The sequence below is a fragment of the Acyrthosiphon pisum genome, chromosome A2 (assembly GCF_005508785.2).
Source record: "Acyrthosiphon pisum isolate AL4f chromosome A2, pea_aphid_22Mar2018_4r6ur, whole genome shotgun sequence".
Classification (NCBI taxonomy): domain Eukaryota; kingdom Metazoa; phylum Arthropoda; class Insecta; order Hemiptera; family Aphididae; genus Acyrthosiphon; species Acyrthosiphon pisum.
The window spans coordinates 3,164,216-3,186,554 of record NC_042495.1 but is presented as its reverse complement, the minus strand read 5'-3'; the positions used below and the strand labels follow the sequence as shown (position 1 = coordinate 3,186,554).

General features: G+C 27.1%; 1 protein-coding gene across 15 annotated transcripts in view; it reads right to left on the bottom strand.

The window, feature by feature from the left end:
* Positions 1-22,339, bottom strand: part of LOC100164406 (voltage-dependent calcium channel type A subunit alpha-1) — a 276,813-nt gene that overhangs the window by 129,449 nt on the left and 125,025 nt on the right. For all 15 annotated transcript variants that reach the window (XM_029490215.1, XM_029490222.1, XM_029490213.1 and 12 more), the window contains exon 2: positions 19,956-20,148. In XM_029490215.1, coding sequence (XP_029346075.1) covers positions 19,956-20,137 — 182 coding nt within the window. In that variant the 5' untranslated portion in view covers positions 20,138-20,148. The remainder of the gene's footprint in view (positions 1-19,955; positions 20,149-22,339) is intronic.

Here is a 22,339-nt window from a genome sequence, read left to right as displayed (position 1 = left end):
ATACAACAATATGAATATTATTTAACTATTCAAAGTTGGACGACAAAAATTTTAGTTTATTAAGGATCATAATAAATTATAATAATTATTATACAAAAGATATTTTTCTGCATAATTCTACGCACGCACGTTTTAATTACTTTCCATGATATGTCTATTATTTTGGATCATATATATCATTATAAAAATGTACCTATATCAAGCGCCTGGTTTTAAAACTTTTTAATTAATTAATAATAATATGTACGATGGTATTATGAAACGAGCTGAACATAGGACTATCACCGATTCATATCAATTTCAGAGAACTATACCGTAAACTGTATATAGTGCATATTATTCGTAAACAATGTAAAGACACGCAATGGCATGATTAAATTGATCGACAGGAAAAAATATTATTTCATGTCCCATAGAAAGTAGAAACCATTATTGTCATTGTCATAAATTAGATACAAGTAAGCGGCGCTGTGTAATAATTATTTTATTCGATGGGTACATAATATTTTACTGTTGATGATACATAATATAATATAATAAACATAATATCCGTCGAAATCGGTCTGCTATATGGTAATAAGGTGTCGAGACCTGTAGGTATCCCTCACAATTGAGCGGGTTACTGTTGTAATTGATGTGTTAAATTTCGATTTCAATGATAAACACATTGTACAAAGAGAAAGATCCTAAGCGGAGACGGTCAGTCGATATATTTCTAAAGATATTTTCTAGTAATTTATTTTTTCATTATAGTAATAGGTACGGTGGATGGTTCATGAAAAAAAAACAAATCGCATAATGTTATAATACATCTCTTTATTAGGTGATGCTTTATTCGTGTTACGTAGAAAGTAGAAACCATTATTGTCATTGTCATAAATTAGAGACAAGTACACCGCGTGTAGTCCGGAGAAGTCACTCTGCTCTATAGTAATGGTTTCAAATGTATGTACCTCAAAATCCAGTGTGTTACTTGGACATGTTAAATTCAAATTCAATGATCGACCATTGTAGCCCATAGGTACAAAAAATAAATAAATATCCTTAGTGGAGACGGTCAGTAAATATTTCTAAAGATATTTTATTAGTAATTTGTTTTACAATTAGTAATATTGGATAGTTTAAGACAAAAACAAATCGCATATATTATATTTTTATTATACGAAAATAAAGTTTTGTATATTTTATAATCTTTCACAAAAAAAAAAAAAAAAATATTAATAATATTAATTAAATACTTAAAACTCTCTATTATTTATAAAAGTTTTGTGTATTTTATCATCCACATATTTTATTTTTATATTTAAAATATAAGATATTATATTTAAAAAAAATGAAAAAGAGGACGACCATTGAGTCATGCTCATAATATGCAAAATCCTTAGATAAAGTTCTTGAATTTACAATAATTGCTTGTGATTTATATTTTATATTGTTGTAACTATACCTACATTTTAAAATTAGTTGGTTGGATAAAAGTCTTGTTGTTTTCTAGAATAAAAACAATAATGTGTCTAAATGTAATAATAATTTGATTAAAATGTGCTCTTAAGTATTTTATATATACTATAATACAGGTAGCCATTAAAATATTATATCACATTACATATATTACTGTAATCCAAAAATATAATATAATATAATAATATGTCATTGGTGACACAATAAGACTTGACGTAGTATTCGCAGCAAAGACTATATTATTATAAAATAATAATTACCGTTTTTTCACACTGCGTATAAATGTAAACGCCATCTCTCAAACAGCTTAGAAAGTCAAAAGTTTTTAATGCAAAAAGTTAGAAAGATCACTGCAAAACGTCATGATGATGATGATAATAATAATAATAATAATATTTTATACGATTATCTGAACCCATTTGGTGTGTACAGTGTGCTATTGCAAAGTGTGCGTTAAATCTGGATGCATATATACATATTGTGTAATTTAATTAATTAAATTACAATTTATCATTTATTATTTTACGTACACGCATGCACGCACGTAATATAAAATATATAGGTTAAACGCAATGTCATAAAAATTAAAATATTATTGTATGTACAATATTGGCATGGTATTGCGTGCGTCTCTCATAGCAAGTTATCGAACAATCCGTACAATTAAAATAAAATACAATTTTCAAAATTGTTTCTATCTAAATTTTAATTCAGAGTGTTAAGACCAAACTAAAAGTCATATTATTGACACTGGAAATATAATAGTACCTATATCTATAAATGTTACACAAAATCATAAGCGAAAACATGGGGAGGAGTGAGCTTTGGGGGCTAAGTCCCCCACCAACAGGCAACAATTTCAATAACTTACCAAACATTTCCTAAAATGTTTTCAAGCTTAAAAATATTATTATAGTAGGGCTTCAACCCCCTCCCTCCCACCACAAATCTCAAATGGTATTTGCGCCTACGCACAGAATTAAAGAACACACAATAATGATATATATACCGCGTTGCATTGTAACGATAATATGTTCTACGATTATCTGAACCCATTTGGTGTATACAGCGTGCGATTACGAAGTGTGCGTTAACTCCGCATGCATATATGCATGTGTAATTTAATTAATTAAATTACAATTTATCATTTATTATTTTATGTACGCACACATGCACGCACGTGACATAAAATATTTAGGTTAGACATTATAATGTCGTTGTTCGTAAAAATTAAAATATTCCTTTATATAATAATGTGAAATACCCCCGTACAATTGGCATGTTATTGCGTGCTATGGTTATCGAACAACCCATACGAATAAAATTCATTCGAACCGCACCCAGGTCAAAATAATTGCACACCCAGATTGTTATCTGTTACAATAATGTACCTAATTCAAATAGGTACGTATACTACTGATACGGTTAGTCATGGTAAGAACATGATATTTCTATGTACCCATTTTAATAGTAATAATAATATGAGCAGTCAGTAATTAAAAGTCGAATTTAACGAAAATTTATAAAACTCAACAAGTCAAATGTTTATTAAATTGCAGTGTGCATGGGTTATTATATGTAGGTTCTAGGTACCTATACTGTATAATATTTATTTTTATGATATTGTATTTATTTTGGCTATCAAGTGACCAGCTAACCAGTAATATTATTGTAAAATCTATAAAGTTATAAATCCGTTTTAACTTTTAAATCAATGTCTCATATAGGAAGGGGGTACCAATCATTCATATTTAAATAATATACTGTGGTAGGTATGGTGTTTAAACATATTATTTAAAATTATATTGTATTCGTTAAAAAAATAAATTATTAATAATTAGTATTAAGTGACAACTGAACAAGAATACCTAGGGCTAATTGGTTTTTACAATATTACAATATAGATTTTTTCGACTCATTAGACATTATAGATTTGTATTTTGATATACATAATATAATATATAATATTATCATGTGCGTATATCTTCATTCTTACGTATTAGTGAATTATTAATTGATGCTAGGAAGAATTATAAAAAAAAAAAAAAAAAAATGCAATTTGTGAACTTATTTCAATCTAGTCATGATATTATTTTAAATTGCAATATAATATCTATAAATGTTACATATAGAATTATTAAAGAACACGAAATATTAATAATGATAATAATAATAATATTTTCACTGGCACGTCGTATACCATTTAAATACCCAAATAAGTGCATTTTGTCTTCTATATGTTATATATAACGTCATAACTCTGTCAATTTGATTATTTGAACCATTTAAACATTTTTGTTTTTTATCGATCAAGAAGTAAATTGGCATCTGTGGCCATGAGTAAACAGTTCATTTAAAATTATTTATACAATATTATTAGTATCAATTGTATCGAGTAACGTCTGAAATAGAATATTTTAAAAATTACCTACTACCTATACCAATAATATATCATATTATTAATATTTATGTGCTTATTTCACACCTACGCTGTGTTTGAAAAGTGAGTAAAATAAAAACTCATTATAAAAAATGTCATACAATTAAAATAAATCAAATTATTCATTTTTTTCTATCCTAGCATAAGTGTAAACATTGTAAGCACATAAGGAAAACTCTACACAGCGTTTGAACGATGGAAAATTAAGGAATAAGTAGTTATATAAAGGCGAAGAAAATTATTGATTATTTACATGTTAGGCTGGCCTAAATTTATACAAGGACAACATGTAATCTGCATATTAATTGAGCTGTTGGAAATATTTTTTAAATATAAATTTTTCTCAACTATAGTGTTTTTAATAAGCACGAGATAAATATTGTCTTCATCAGATTTTATCTAATGAGTAATTATAACTAAACGTAGAATAAATAGGTAAATACGTCAAGTAAAACATAAAAATAAAAAAACTTAGTGAAGTTATTATTAATATATTATGATTGATTAAAAATATTTAATTTTATGTAATCTAATTTATTTGATTTATGATGCTAACAGTTGTAATATTTAATTATTCGATTTTCTACGGAAACGTGAGTGAATCAGCATGTCTGAATGACGTCGTACTTGTACTATGACGATACGAAAAAAATAATAATATGGTGCCATGAGCACATAAAAAAAAAAAATTAAATTAATATAATTTAAACTATTTTTACAATATTATGCAATATATACACGTGTGCCTGAAAATCGAAACGATACATTTATTGAACCATGTAATGTTATTTTATAAATTAAAATACGTTTTGCTGGAAGATAAAATATGTCGCGTACAATGATAATTTATTGAAAATAATTACACCGTATCCTTTTAGCTATGAAGCTAATGTCGTAATCTTGAAAATTTAAAATTGAGTAAGTTAACTTACTAAGACAGAAATAGATTGCTTCAACGGATTTTAAAAATGCTACAGGTAGTATTTTTCTCAATAAGATAAAATACATGAAATTTAAATGAGAAAAAACAAAATCACATATCCAAAAAAAATATCTTCCTAAAATTGCATAATATGCCAAAATGATACAATTCCTATAATTCTTGTTGAGTATTAAATAATATTTTTAGAACTTTAAACTATTGATATTTCATGATACTAGTAATATTTTAATGATGACAAAAATTGGATTCAAGTGAAATAGAACTTTACTACTAATAATAGACATTTATTTACACCGTTCTACAACGAATTTACGTCATAAAGTTATTGCTCATAATACTACTTCTTATTATTAACAAAAAAATAAATTTGATTTATCAAGGTTATATTGAAAAAAAATATATGATAACTCAATATACCTAACACAAAATATAACCGTCTTACGGTTATAAATTAATGGATAAAGGTATTTATTGAAAATGGTATTTTTCTAGATTGGTAGTATAGCTATTATTACTTTACAATTAACAAATTGTTTATAATATAGTACCTGTGCACTATTACAGTTAACTTCGTTTTTATTTAATATCAAATATAATAAATATTAAATTTATATGATTTTAGTAATTTGATAATATTTTAATTATCAAAAAAAATATGTATATATAACGATATTTGTATATACTTTAATATTGTAAATCGTATAAAAAAAATGTATGCTTTTTTTTTATTTTAAAAACAATTTATAATAATGGGTGAGTCAAAAAAATATACAAAGGAAAAGTCACATTTAATTTTTAAGTACTTATGAGGTTACAACCTACGTATGGTATAATCTATTAATATTAATTTATCATTATAAGAAATTAGAATTTCTAAGGATATCAGAATAATGTAGTATATTAAGTATTTACCAGTAAAGAATATTCAAAACATTTTATTGGTATATTGCCATGTTTTTAATTTTACTGTAAAATATAAAAATATAATTTTTAGGGACCTTAATCGAATGAATGATTTGTTGTTTAAGTCGTATACAATAATATGCATTACGTACCACTGTGCCAGAAGTTTTATAAGAAATCTATAATGAAACAAACGATCTGGAATCAATGGTTTAGCTAAATATATATATTTAAAATTATAATAGTTTAATGATTTTTTTCTTCAATTATATTATTATCATATTATTGTTGTATAAATACAATATACTGGAGACAAAAAAATGTATATGTACAGGCATAAAAAATAATGATTTAAATCCAATGTCTTTACACTTACCTTTAATGTAAGTTAAAGATCTATTTTTTTTTACAACAATATTTACTTTTTGAGCGATAAAACTGTATTTGATTATTTAAAAAAATTCCCAGTCGAAAATATTATTAATTTTCCGTCAAAATTAAACAAAACGAATCTTCGGCCAAGTGTTAGATAACGGACAATATCGCAGTTATTGTTATATAATTAGTCGGTCTTACTTATTTATTCGTTTGACAGTGTTATTATTATATAATAGAGGTACCTACTTAGGTTTTTTCGTCAATTATTATTGTAAATGTGTATTATACGAGCCACTGATGGTTCAAAGGGATTTGGATCGTGTCCGAAACGGCCATACTGGCGCGTGTCGCTAAGGCTCCCGGACCAATCAATATCCCGTGACGATCGCCGGGGGTTCCCAAAAAATTACAAAAGTCTAGACCAGAGATAGAGGTGACCTATAAAAGTATTATTAATAATACCACGTTAAAAAAAGTCTACTTCTGTGTGTATTAATTCCATTCTGCTTTCTAATAAATCAACTCAGGTAAAATGTAATATTAATTTTTTCCTGTAGGCCGTCACGCGAACGCGATTACTGTTGTAGTATATATTATTTATACGAGTAGGTATATACTATATTGAATGTATACATATACATATACACCGAGCATAATATCAGTTTATTGTTATTATATTACGAGAACCATTGAGAGTGAGTGGGGTGAAAACCAGAAACGTGGACAGCGAGGGTTGTTACATTTGGTTTTGAACTTGGAGGGTCGTGGAATTCGAAATTGATGGATTAGTTACAGGTGACGCCCTAAATTATAGTTGTTGTGCTGTATATAGTTATTGTAAAAACAAAAAAAAACATTGTTTCCGGCGTCAACATAAGTAACACAAAAGTAAAAATGAAAAATCTTGACCGGGAAGAAAATAAATACTATTCCTGTATCTATTTATTATAGAGACTGATAGTTAAATTGATTTTATAGTCTCCTCGATCGATTATTTTTAGATCAATCCATAGTGCAACTCTTTTAGCATGAAATAAAAGAAAACTTTTTCACAACAAATTATAACGTTTCACGAGGCAGAATAATAGATAGCTTTATAATATTAGGAAGTGTATAAAATTGTCCAGAATTTGTGTTAAAGGGCCTGTGTCAGTTTTTCAAATTTTCCGCAATTCTATAAAACTTTAAAATTAAATTTTATATTTTAGTTGCCACCTTAATTATAATACTTTTTCACTAATCTATACTGTCCGATACCTGTTTAAAGGGAGGCGATAGGATATATTATATCGAGAAAAAAACAACTTCACGAATAGTTCTCAGGCCTTGTGGAACTGTCTGAATTTTGATAACTATTTTTTTTTCTGAAAGAAGAAAACTTTCTATAGGCCGTATCGAACTCTTATTTTGTATTTTATTTTAACTAATGGTATATTATAATTAGTAAAAAATCGATTAAAATTGTATTATTTTTGAAGGCATAATATTATAAAGTTTGTGATTAAAATATTATAAAACGAAGTTCGATGCGGCCGATAGAATATTACGCTCTATTAGTTAAAATACGTCTACAGAACAGGATCATTATTACCGTAGAGCGTATTTTTGTGTACAAAATTACATTGGCACCGGGTGCTTTACTTTATTTATCTTCATTAAAACGATTTGTATCTACGACCAAAGCATTTAAAAACCCATACCATTTATTATAGGTCGTAATAATTATTTTAAGAATCTTTAAAAGCCATTCATAATAAAATAGATTCTTACGTCGATCATTCGTAACTTTAAAATATTTAAAAAAAATTATTTTGAGTGATTATAGATTCACAACTCTAAGTTCAAAATGAATTACAAAATATTTTAGCGTGACTAAATACTGTCAAATAATGAAACATTAAACAGTTAAACGAATGTCCGGTAGGTATTATAGTTTTAATAATAATATTATATTATTATGATTAAGATTTCAGGTGACTGCTATATTTATACTATACTTAGATTATAACTTTATAACCACCACTGAGTCATTTAACATTATTTCAAACACCAATTAAAAACTATGTATAGGTACTAGGTAGTAACAAACAATTATTTATTTGTATAACACATTATTTCATTTTATGCCCAGAGATTTATAATAATTGTTAATCTTATCAATTCATGAATCTAGGAAAAAAAATCCCCTAAGTTTGCTTTGTTGTGTTTGGGCATTTATTAATGATGATAGACTATTATTGAGGGACAATGGTACAGAGGCATCTGAAAGAATAGTTATGTTTGCAACAGATGATCATTTAAAACTCCTTACAGAATCAGACACCTGGTACTTAGACGGGAATTTCGGATTGTCCCCAACATTTTTCTTACAGTTATACGTAATACGTATAAAAAAAACGATGTATTTTTAACTTCCATTTATTGTATTTTACAAAGAAAAACTAAATCAACATACGTGGAAATGTTCCAAATTATAATGGAAGAATGCGCTAAACGAAATTTATATCCCGATCCCAAATACTTACACCTTGATTTTGAAAGTGCAGTTATCGATGCAGCAAAAGAAGTATTAGGTGTTCATATAAATGTAAGAGGCTGCTTCTATCATTTGTGTCAATCAACGTTCCAGAAAGTACAAGAACTTGGTCTAGCCACAATGTACAAAAGGGATGAAGAATTTCGGAAACATTGTGGAATGGTTGACGCACTTGCATTCCTTCCTTTGCACCTTGTAGAAGAAGGAATGACGTATTTAAAAGACAATTTACCAGAAAATCTCACAGATCTATTATATTATTTTGATGCATACTACGTTAATGGCAAATATCGAAGAATAGGAAGTGATGAAAATAATATTAGAAAAATTAAAAATGAAATTAACGCCGATCGAGCAAAGTTAGCAATAGATGATTTAGGTGAACCCGAAGAGAGTAGTACAAAAGAGGCCACTATAAAACTATAAACATCCGTCTAAAAGAATTAGTCAAAAGACAAAATTAAGATAACATAACCATTGGAGAATTTTTGACAGCTGTGAGAAATAATATACGCAAGAGAACTGATTAACTTTTTACTATATAGGTATTTATATTATTTTTATTTTATGCAGACTGAAGTCTGATTCACATTTTATATATTTTTATTACTATCATAATTATTTTTATTTTATGCAGAACTGAGGTCTGATAATATTATAATGATTATCATTCACATTTTATATTGTTTTAATTTTTATTATTACCTAGGTATTAAATATTATTTTTTACACTTTTATAGCTGTATCCGACAGTTAGTTTGAATACCTATTTATAGTAATTTTGTGTAAATACAACTAAGTCGCATTATTTTCAAAATTCAAGAAAATATCATTAGCAATAATCGTTATAAGTTATAACTTTTAAATACAAAATAATAATATTATGTTTGCCTACCCCGACGTATTTAAGGTTATATATTCATTGCGCCGTCAAATCGGAATAAATATTTTAATTCCGAGGAGAGAGTATAATAATATAGGTACTTTGGTACTACAGACTATTATATTAGGTTTATGTTGTTGAGTACCTAGCACGGTTTTCAATTAGTAAATTTAATCGTGGTAGGTACCTACCAAGTAATCCTCCGAACCATAATTAATAGAGCCACTTTCAGCCATCAATTGGAATTCAAACTCAGAATAATTCGGGTAAGCTTAGCTTATACAATATTTTTGTTAATTGATATAACTACCCCTACTTATCTTGTGTATGAAAAAACGAGAAAAATATAAATATAATATTCAGAAGTACCTAGATCAATAAAATATGAAGTTTTATTCAAGCATTCGATAAGAGTCATATTATTTTCAAATAATTTATTAAATTCTTCCCTTGTTTTCCATTAAAATCATAATCGTTTCGTTTTATATAATGAGTGCGAATGCATATTATAATAACATAATAATTACCATGTTTATCCAATAATAATCCAAAATGTCGTAGACAATGATAATATTATGTTATTTTAAACCATTTTTATAATATACCTACCTAATAATATATTATAATAATTATTGTTTTGCCAACTTTTAATGTGCACAGATGTTTCTTACAACAATATCTTTAAATTTCCCAATCCAAAGTGTGAAAAACAAGTCCAAATTCTATATCAAAAAGTCGTGTTTTGATGAAGAAATTATAGCCAATATAAGCACACACACGCGTTCGGAGTTGCGTAATAATTATTAGCTCAAATGGTTTTTTATTCTATTCATAGTACACTATTATTATTATTATTATTACAATGCGAAATTTCAAAATCATATGAAATACATCGTATTAAAACAATCAAAATGTCAATTAACTCGAGAATCACTAGAAATTCCGAAACTACGAAAAACACATTTCAAAGGGATGCAATATCGCAATTAAAGCTATTGAAAGTTAAATATAGTAAACATCACGTTTTGCAGATTCGGATACGATGAAATTTAATTTGTAACAATTATTGTTACTAAAAAAATCATTACATTGTAATACAACACTTAAATTTGGCCATGATAATTGATAAACATTCATTATTATGTAAGTAGCTATTTAAAATGTATGGTGTCAATCATAAAGAACAAAAATATGAAAAATGATAGGTTACGATAAATATATAAAATATTTTCAAATCATTAATAGGTACCTACTTTTCAACAAGAAAAGAAAATAGTGTCAATCATCAAAATATAATCGTTTAAATCGTGCAAATAGACTATAAATCGAGGATATATATAAATATATATAAAATATACATTGACCCCATAGCCAGCACACGAGTCTAATAGATGAATTTTTTTCCTATGTGTAGGTAACTGTAGAAGTATACATCATGTAAATCGGCACCAGCCTGTTTGATTCCAATAGGCGAATAAGAGTCCATTAACCGGTGGTACAATAAGAGGTGATAATGATATTGAATAAGAATTATCAACATATTTCTGTCGGTGGCATTAGTGCTTGTAGCACGTCTATTAAATATAGTATATAATATAACGTTTTATGAATTCGGATCAGTGGTCGAAGTGGGGCAGTTTCGCCTATACTAAAAATGATAAGCGTTGATCACAAATGTTACGTCATACTATCTACCCGTATATCACAGAAAAATAACCTTAGATCATAATATGATCTGAGAAAATAACAATATTAATGATAATAAGTAGGGACGTAGCAACTAGCGATATGCTAAAATATAATATAAACGTCATTTCTGTTGATAACTAATAAGTAGATGTGCAATATGTGAGTTGATCAATTTCTAAATTTACCCCATGGATGGAATACTGTTTATGAGTGTTATAATCACAATGAAACATATTGTATACTTTAATAATATAAATATTTGTTACTGATGATAACAAGTTACTCCTTGAGTTTTTTTTATATACTTTTATTACTTAATCAAGAAAAAGTGTTTGCTAAATTAAGTAGAAAAAATGTTATACTTGAATATTAATAGATTTTGTTAAATAACATATCATATTTTTAGTATTAATTACAAATTCAACTATATAATCTTAAATCTCTACAGAAAAATATTAGAAATAAAAATAAGTTTTAACTAAAATTTGAAAAATGTTATTTATTTGTTTAATTTCAAAGATTATTTATTATAAAAAAAAAATTGTAGTGTTTTGATGCATAAACAAAATGTGAACTATAAAAAAAATACAAAAAAAAATATTATACTAAGTGCGAAAAATGTTATAATGATATCAGGAAATCTGAATTGTAAGGCATTCCTACACTTATCTTGAGCCATTTCGACCACTGATTCGGATAAAACGAAATTTTGTTTGTATCAGTATTTTAATTTCTAAAACTGATACAAAACTCCTATCGAGTCAGAATGATGAGGGAGTGTATTAGATATATTATTATGAGTATTAAGAATATAATAGAAAGAACAAAGAGTTTATTATAACAAAGTACAGAACTTATCTTTCTGCCACAAAAAAAAAACAAAACAAAAAACAATATTATTGATTTGTAATCGACTTTTAAAAATGATCATCGTTTTGATAACAATTTTACCATATAAAACTATAAAATAAATAATTACATTTAATAATAAGAATGCTCAATAAAATATTTCTGTCGGTTGCATTAGTGTAACTGTTTATCGTAGCACGTGTATTGACTGCAATGAGATAATAATATACTCAAAATACACAATTTATTTCCCTCAACATTTTAAAGAAAAATTGCTAACTTATTAGTTAAAAAATTTCGCAGTCGATCGATATCAGTAGAAATTAATGCTATAGGAAACGAATAGACGAGTTTTAGAAGTACAGAAATCCCAAGTAAATTTAATTGACATAATTTTAGTTAAAGATAATTTACTCTTTCTCTTTCCCCCTTGTGTTTGTAAAATATTAATGATTATAATATGATTTATAAATTCATAAGTCAATTAATATTTTTTTTTTTTTAAATGAATGAACCTATTATTGCATGGTTACAACAAAAATATCGATTATAACAACAAAACAAGTTTGTGTACCTATAACGATTTAATAATAATATAGTAAGTGAAGAATAGTATTATTATTTTATGGATATGATTATTTTAACATAAACATGTTGCTGGGCACAGATATTTTTATTGTCTTACTGATTTTGCGTAACGCTTTCCGTATCACTATAGAAATGAATAAAATGTAAAAATTACTGAATTCCCACTAGGTATACAATATTAATGATAACTTATTAATATAATATATTTATGATACATATATACATTTTATTCGAAGTGGAAAATATCGATGAGTAGACACTGTGCTACGTTTCTGTCACACGATCACAACTTTTTTTGATATATTATTTACCATAATTCTTATTTTGTTAACTCCATATTATGTGTATTGCAAATTTTAACTACCTATTTAATTTATATTAACTAGGTATTTAATGAATTTATATTTCAAATTGTTTATTCATGGGCTGCCACATGAAAATGTTCAGTGTGGCCCATTATCTTCTTGAAGAATAAATAAAAAAGAAATATTTATATTATATTATTATCTATTTCTATCACGCGTAACGGTATTAGGTACATGATTATTATAATCTGTTATTCTAACTGAATAATATCATAATTATTATTATTATTATTTATCGGATTAATGCTTTGACGACTGAGCCTGTCAAGCACTCAAGTTGGAGAGGTTGGTACGGTAAGGTTGGAATGATTGGTACAAGCTAGGTGTATGTGTGACAAGGTTTTTGCACACTACGAACCTGGGTGGTCGGTCACCCATCCTGGAACTAGTGGCAGCAGCCGTTACTCACTCTGTCACGTTGCGTCACTGATAGCAGCCAACGCGCCACGCCGCCACAATAATATTATTATGCCATTGAATTGTTATACTAAAATATAATCAAAATAATTGGTTTTTATCAAGATTCCAGTTAGAAAATATTTATTATTTTGTGGTGTGCTGACGCTGTAGGTATACGTTCCTAGAAATGTTTTTAAAAGCCAATATTTATTATTGCGGGGTATTACCGTATGTGGGGCAAAACCGTATAATCGAGATTTTATTAATAATTGATATTATGGAGGAAAACTGAACAAACTAATTTGAAGCTTTTTGTTTGTTTATTAATTGAATATGATAATTCGTGTGTTTAGACATCACATATTGGAAAAAAAATATTTTAAGTGTTTTTAATCAATTATTAAAATATTTTCAAATATTTAACAAATAAAAACTAGGTAGTATTAAAAAAAATTGTACAGACATTTTTTTAATATTATTCAATACCTTATTAAGTGTAATTTGCATTTCTAGTTTGGATACATTAATTTATCAACTTAAAGTTTATTATAAAGCTCGATTTATTTTAATAGTCGTGTTGGGACAAAATCGTGTGATTATACCACAGGATTACATACGGTTTTACCCCAGGTGTGGGTAAATTCGTATTTTTTAAAAAAAAAGTAAAACACAATTTAAACACGTTTAAAAAAAATAAAACGTAAAAAAGTTTCAAATAAAAGTTATAGACCTTAATTTTTTCAATGTATACCAGCTTACAAAATTTAATTTCGTCAAAAATTATATGATATATAAGCCATGTCCTGTTATGCCCCGAGTTCATACGGTATTACCCCAGGTTTTTGGTGAATTCGTATTTTTCCAAAAAAAAGTAAAACACAAATTACACACATTTTTAGATAAAAAACGTAAAAAAGTTTCAAATAAAAGTTATAGACCGTAAGTTTTTCTATGTATATTAGTTTAAAAAATTGCATTATGTTAAAAATTACATAATTTATAAACCATGGAAGCTTAACCATACGGTACTGCCCCGCTTTCCCCTACCTACAATTTACATATTGTTTGCACGGATAGGACAATTAATACTAATCCTAACTGTTAGGATAGGTTTATTTATTTTAAGTTGCTTTATTGTTGGCAAAATTATTTTGGTCCACCTATTTCAAGACTGGTATCTCTACCTAGGTGTACAACATTCGTTACCATTATAACTTAATATACTACGAACGCGCTCTGTAGTGAAAAACGCCAACTGAGAGTACACATTTTTACTGTTAATAATAATATTATCCTTTACGAGTAAGATAGTTTTCCGACAGATGCCGCTTTTGGTTTCACGCGAAAAAAATATTTTCGTACTTATGTATTATTATTTTCAATACGAAATTAAAATCAAAAAGACAATAACCATTTTACCAAGTATTTTTTTTTTATAGAAATATGTATTACATATTATTGTTATACTTTATTCTTAAAATAATACAAAAAAAAAAATTGTGTGCCTTACCAAATCCTACATGTATATAATATATCTATATAAATGAATGTTTGTATGTGTGTCGTGTGTGTCCTTTATGCATTCCTAAACCGTTCATCCGATTGCTATGAAATTTGGCACAGAGATAACCTAACCTAACCTAACAACCGTTAAAAAGATAGGCTAATTTTAAAAGGGTAAATTAGAAGTCCAACCAGGGGATGTTTCTAATAAAAAGTAATGACCTTATGTTTATAATGTAACACCATGTACTAGGGGTGAATCCAGAAATATTTTATTGGTGGCGTGGAGGGCGCAACATTGTCTTTATACTACAACGAAGCTGCCTAAATTATAACATAATACGTAAAAACTTAAAGCCAGAGAAAGTATGCTGGGTATCAGAAATATATAAAAGAAAAAATTGGATCCTATACATATTATTCATAATACAATCCAATTTTTAGGGATTTAGAGGGGGGTTGCCCCTTTCGCTAATTTATTTTTAAATATAATTAAGTACCATATTTTTAAATACTCGGGATTTTTCGTACCACAAGAAGTGGTCTGTGGAGATGCGAATTTCTGTTTTCCAAATGAGAACACTAGCTCCTTTTCAACTGTAAATAATAATTATTCAGTGGATATAATTTCTCTAAAAAATTTGACATAGTATAAGAACAAAAATTCGTATAAAATCAAAATGTTATAAATATAAGTATTTTACAAAATAAGTTATACACTAAATAATTTACGTTAAAAAAGAGGGATTTTTATTTGAAAAACAGAAGTTTGCATCACCACAGGACACTTTTTAAGTAGTACAAACAATTAATGCATTTTAATAGTTGTCTTTGAGTGTATTTAAAATATTTAAAAATCAGAGTTTGAAGTAATTAATTTTTAAAGGAATAATTAGAGGCGAGCATACTTGGTGAATCACCCTGTATATATATATATATATATAAAAGAAGGGAGCATATAATAATATAACTATACAGAATGATTCACCAGGCAATTTCACCTTCCTTTTATTCTTTATGCATTCATTCGAATTTTGGAATTTGAAGTATGCTTAAAGACCGTTTTTTAAAATACCTACTTAGATTTCACATAGATACAATATAGGAATTATCCTGTGGTGTTAAAAACGTCTATATTTCAAATGAACTTACCACACTTTTACTGTAAATCATTAATTAGATGATTTTGTTTTTGAAAACTGTTCAACTGAACTGAACTGAACTGAACTGAATCTGAACTGAAATTTTAATGAGTAGTGTATGATTATTAGTCATCATTATCGATGTACTAAGTAAATATTTCTTAAGAATTGGTTTATGGTTTTACACAAAATATAACTAAAATATAATATGTACCAAATATTAGTCTAGGATACTTATTGTAGGTACCTACATAGACAATTTTTACAAATTATAAAATTTGAATACATTTGTATAATATAATATAAATTTCAAATCACCAGTCCTCGTATTTTTAATTCTATTATTATTAACTATAAACTTTAATAAGTCTTTAAGTTCATAAAATATTCTTTCAAATTTCTATTTCAATTTCAATTTATATATCTGCATAGCAACAATAGACAATTTCCAAAAAAAAAAAACTTAATGCCCGATAAAAGAGGATGCTTCACACATTTGAAAAAATTAATAATGTATCAGCTTATGACACTCCTATAATTGTCCCTTTTTAAATCTGGCCCTTAGGTACACTTAAAGAATTTGAATAGATTCATTATCAAAGGAAAAAAATTGCAGAAAAATGCTTGGTGAATAACCTCTATGTATAACTGCAGTACCCACATAATAATATGTAAGAGTTTTGCTTTTAATTAAAGTTAATAGCATATTATAGATATATTTTACAATGCTCTGATTAATCATTTTTCTTATTTACTATGTTATCTACCTTAAATATGTCAACAAATTACTATTTTTTCTAGATAATTATAGTTAGTTGCACGTTACTTCATCCAAAATAAATAGAAATAACTTATATGTTTATAGGTACGTCGAGATATTTACGGTCAATAAAATACTTTTCAGTGGGTTTAAGATTTTACGGTCTTACAAAATATTTTTGTTTGAAACATAATTTAAAAAGTTTTTTTTCTCTTGAAAACAAATGATCACAGGTGGTAAAAATGATCTCAATAAAATTTCATTACCTAGTTTATAATATAATAAACCCTTCAGTAATGTTCATCGAGATTTAGGTCACCGAAATATACCAAACCACGAACACGGAGTAAAAATAATACGTGTTTTTAATTTTGAGTACAACAACAATTATAGTAATAGTCTATTAATTAGGTTTATTTGTAATTATTCGAACATACCTACCTATTCAATATCTAGGTACTCGTAAATATACTCTTCAATGTAATAGGTACTCAATTAGTACGCGAAAATATTTTTAAGTTATTAAATTGTATTCATATAAAATAATACGTTCTGAATAACGGATAAAGTCATATGGGTATCTATTATCAACTACAACTCTTAAATTTTAATTTATTTGTATTTGCCGTTTAAACACATACCTATATATAATATCTATAGATGATATGAGCTATTTGTATTATTCGTAGAAAAATGAAAATAATACAAATCATAATGTTATTTATTTTTTTTTTAAATTTAAATTAATATTTTTTTCACGATTCAGCAGTTTCAATAATTTGTATAAACACACTAATATTGTATACCTATTATATAGTAGTATACCGACATAACAATATAGTCCATATATTTTTAAAAATAAGTAGTATAAATTTAATTAAAAAATGCAAAACCACGCTATCTTCTGTATAATAAAACGTGTGTAGGTATTCTTTCATTACTCGAACACGTATAACGGAAAATGTAATACGATAATACTTTATTCTACAATAGTAACATACTCCTAATGGATACTACAATATAATAATATAATATTATGTCATTCGTCAAAACGAAAGTTATTAATAAAAAATGCTGTTTGAATTATATGACAAATTTTTATAAAATAATACCTAGTATACTCGTACTTTGATCTCTAATAACGTTAAATTAACCTTTTAATATAAGTCACGTCTAATTATAAAACTTTAAAATTCCATAATATGAATACAATATAAAGTTTAATTAATACGCATATGGTATCATAGTGCGTATACGTTTTGTTCAAAGTAACAAGAATATAATCTCAAACTGACACTGTATTATATTATGTTAAAAATAAATGCAATGGGTCTTTTTACATATTTTTTTTTTCACTTAGTAAAATCCAATTACTTCAGTTTTTCATTAAAGTATAATTTCTGATGAAAATTATTTACTTTTGTATGTTACAAGTGATAATATTGTTCACTAAAAAATATATTTCCATAACTGTATTTTAATAGCTACAAAATGTTTAGTTATTATAATAACATATTATACTATATTTGAAAGGAAAGTAGATATGTACATATTAATATATTATAGAAGTACTAGAAGTATCTTAACGTTTAGACATCCTCATAAATAATAATATTTATTATTTATACACAATCAATTCAGTAAAATGTTTAGTTCATGAGACTTTTTTTTTTATAAAATATTATGTATTCACACAATATGTTTGTCAGTTTGAAATTTGCATTCGGTAAAATAATAAATGTGTAACTTATAGGTGGAAATCCATTTCCAAATCCAAATCACGATTTCAGAATGGACTAACATTTTCAACTTTAATGTGAGTAGCCCCCCCCTCCCCCCCCCCGGTGCTTCAATCCTTCTCAACTAAAAGGCTGTTAAGTTTCGGGGGGCTAACGGAAAGTTTAAGAGGCTTAGACTCGCCTCCCCCCCAATTTGGTTTTACTATTACATATTTTAATATTTTATAATAATACAATAATTAAATATTTGTGGGATCACATTTTTATATGCCTACGCATGGGCGTGGTCAAGGGGGGTATTTAGGGAGTTCATCCCCCCCCCCCCCATAGACACTTAACAAATATAAAATATATACAAAATATAATTATAAAAATGTATTTATCGAAAAAAAATCTAGTTTAACGCCCACTCGAATTTTTCAATTTTTTTTGGAATTGTATATATTACAACAAGTTAAGAACGATGTTGCAAAAGTTATTTACCAGAAATCGTTAATTTTCAAGTTATAACCTTACGAAGTCACAATTTTCGGTATCTTACGCATTCGTACAACGCAATATTTTACCGCGCGTTTTGGACTTTTCTTTTTTACTTAACAACATGTTTTGTTTGTTTTAACGTATCTATGTAGTTAAGCATGATGACAACGATGGGGAAGTCTAAATTTGGCTGTCAAGTTTATTTTAAAGTTATAGCTAATTAAAATATTTGGTATTTTCCTATTCACCCAGCGTGGTAATTCGCTCGTTGTAGAGCTCGCTAGGACTATTAAAATTGAAAAGATCCCTCGACAAATTATGTACAAACACCATGGGTGGGTGTCAGAATTATTTTTGCACCATAATTTTTAAAACGTCAATTTACCTAGGTTTCAAAAAAAAAAAAAAAAAAAAAATTGAAAATTTGTCACAAGCGTTGTGCGTGTGCGTAAAACACCGACAATTGTGAACTTCGAAGGCTATACTATAAAAACGAATGATTTCCGGCAATTCATTTTTGCAACATCGTTCTTAACTGGTTATAATACATCAGTTTCCGCGTTTATAACTAGCTGGTTTACAACGCTAAATTCAACAAATATTTTGTTTGAAATAACAACCCCCTCCCCTCTCCACATCTAAAATATGTCCTACATATAATATGGTTAACCTTAAATGATAGGGTCATGCCAAATTTTACAATAGGTATATGTAAATATGTATTTAGAATTATTGTAAGTACGATTAGGTGTAGGTATCTATCGTCTTGATTCGTGACTGGCTTCAGACAGTAACATACTACTATTATTCGTTACGTAGTTCAACGAATACTTTCGTAATATATCGTGCTATATTATATCGTACTATATCGTGTTTGTTTTATTTATGAACACTCACATTATGATGTCGCCAAGTTTTATTCTGGTCTGTATGAGAGCACATGTCTTATGGTCCGATGTGGTCACCGCTCGTCTCCGTCTCCTATACCTGGGACTCCCCGGGCCACCTGGGTGAGGTACCGACGGGGAGCTCTCCCTACGCCGTATGCTCATGTGCCTACCAACCACGCCACCCAACATCACTCCGCCACCTGTAACACGAAACGGTTAACAAAATATATATTATGAGTATAGGTAATAATATTGCTAGGTAAAGGTACTCGAAATAATATTGGAAAATAACATACAAAGTAGATAGGTACGTGCATGAAGATTTGTGAGGTGAATATTCGATTTTGAATATTCAGAAACTCTGAGTAGCACGTTTGTAAAATACGTTATGACTCATAGTCAACAATATTATTGATTGGGTATTATAGCTATGATGATACGACTTGACATTTTAAGTAATGTGACACAATTGATTAACTGCAATGGAAGTTCTATGTTTGAAAAATAAAGAATACACATAGCTGTTCTATAACGTTGCAGGACAATATTATTTGTATTTATATTAGTCTTGAAATTAGGCCAATGACCAATATATAAACAATAGAAAAATATTTACTATTGTATTTTAACATTTCCCAAGTGAATGTTCACTGTTCTATAAAAAACCACTATGACATTATCTTCATTTCTTGATGACGAGCATCGTTTAGGGATTCAAAATAAATATAAAAACTTAAAAGGTAATTTATAAAAGTATAAAAGTATACGTCCACTTGAAGAAGAACAATGAAAGTTTCGAACTGATGTGAATCTTACATCAAGATATTTTTCAATATAAACCTATTTACCCAGTACCAAGTATATAGTATGCAATATAATATAATATAATAATATTATATATTATATATATATATTTCATATTATATATCCAATACTTATTTGATACTACTAAATTCATTTATAAGTTTTATATCAGTTAAAATTCAATAAATGAAAAAAAGACAACATCCGTCAAACTTAAAATGATAATTTCCATTATTAAGGATATTGAATTTCGTAAAAACGCTGAGAAAAAATCACTTTATAAAAAATTAAGAATTATGCAAATCCGTGCATATTCTGAGCCTAAAACTTTGGATAATATACCTAAGAGAATTAAGTAAAGCAAACTTTATTTGTTTTTTAACTAAAACTTCCTATAAGCTCATTTGTGTTTGAGTTTTCATATAATTGTTTATGTTGAAAAAGCTGACACTATAATTTAAAAAGAAAACTCTAATCCGTATCTACTATTATTTTTAAAATTTATTTTAAGACCTTACAACAAAAACTATAGTAAGATAAATAAAACATTTTTGGTTCTTTGTTTAAAAAATATTGCAGTAGAAAAAATATTATTATTAGCCATGGTTGTAATATATAATGATCATAAGATGCTCGTAAATTGTCAATTTTTCTACATTTTTGCAACAAAAAGGTCGTATATTTTGAGTCACAATAGTCACAAGGTTTCTACCTATTTTGAATAATTAAAAAAAATATATGCAATCAATATAATTAATTACCTACCACTTACATAAAATATGGCGAGTACACGAGAAACTTTTACATAATAAATTCATATTTAAATATATAAATAGTCTATAGTATTACGCATATCATAAATTATAATAATAATATACAGAGTGATTCGTAAAAATTTTAAAAACTGCATTATTGAAGGAAAAAAGGTGGTGAGCAGTGAGCATGCTTGGTGAATTACCTTGAATACTTACTCATTATATAATTATAATATTATTCTATTAAAGATATAAGTTATAACTCTGTAAGTGACATAAGTTCATAACTATATTTGCCAACTTTTAATGTGCACAGATGTTTCTTACAACAATATCTTTAAATTACCTAATCCACAGTGTGAAAAACAAGTCCAAATTCTATATCAAAAAGTCGTGTTTTGATGAAGAAATTATAGCCAATATAAGCACACACACGCGTTCGGAGTTGCGTAATAATTATTAGCTCAAATGGTTTTTTATTCTATTCATAGTACACTATTATTATTATTATTATTACAATGGTGAAATTGCAAAATCATATGAAATAAATCGTATTAAAACAATCAAAATGTCAATTAACTCGAGAATCACTAGAAATTCCGAAACTACGAAAAACACATTTCAAAGGGATGCAATATCGCAATCAAAGCTATTGAAAGTTAAATATAGTAAACATCACGTTTCGCAGATTCGGATACGATGAAATTTAATTTGTAACAATTATTGTTACTAAAAAAATCATTACATTGTAATACAACACTTAAATTTGGCCATGATAATTGATAAACAATCATTATTATGTAAGTAGGTATTTAAAATGTATGGTGTCATT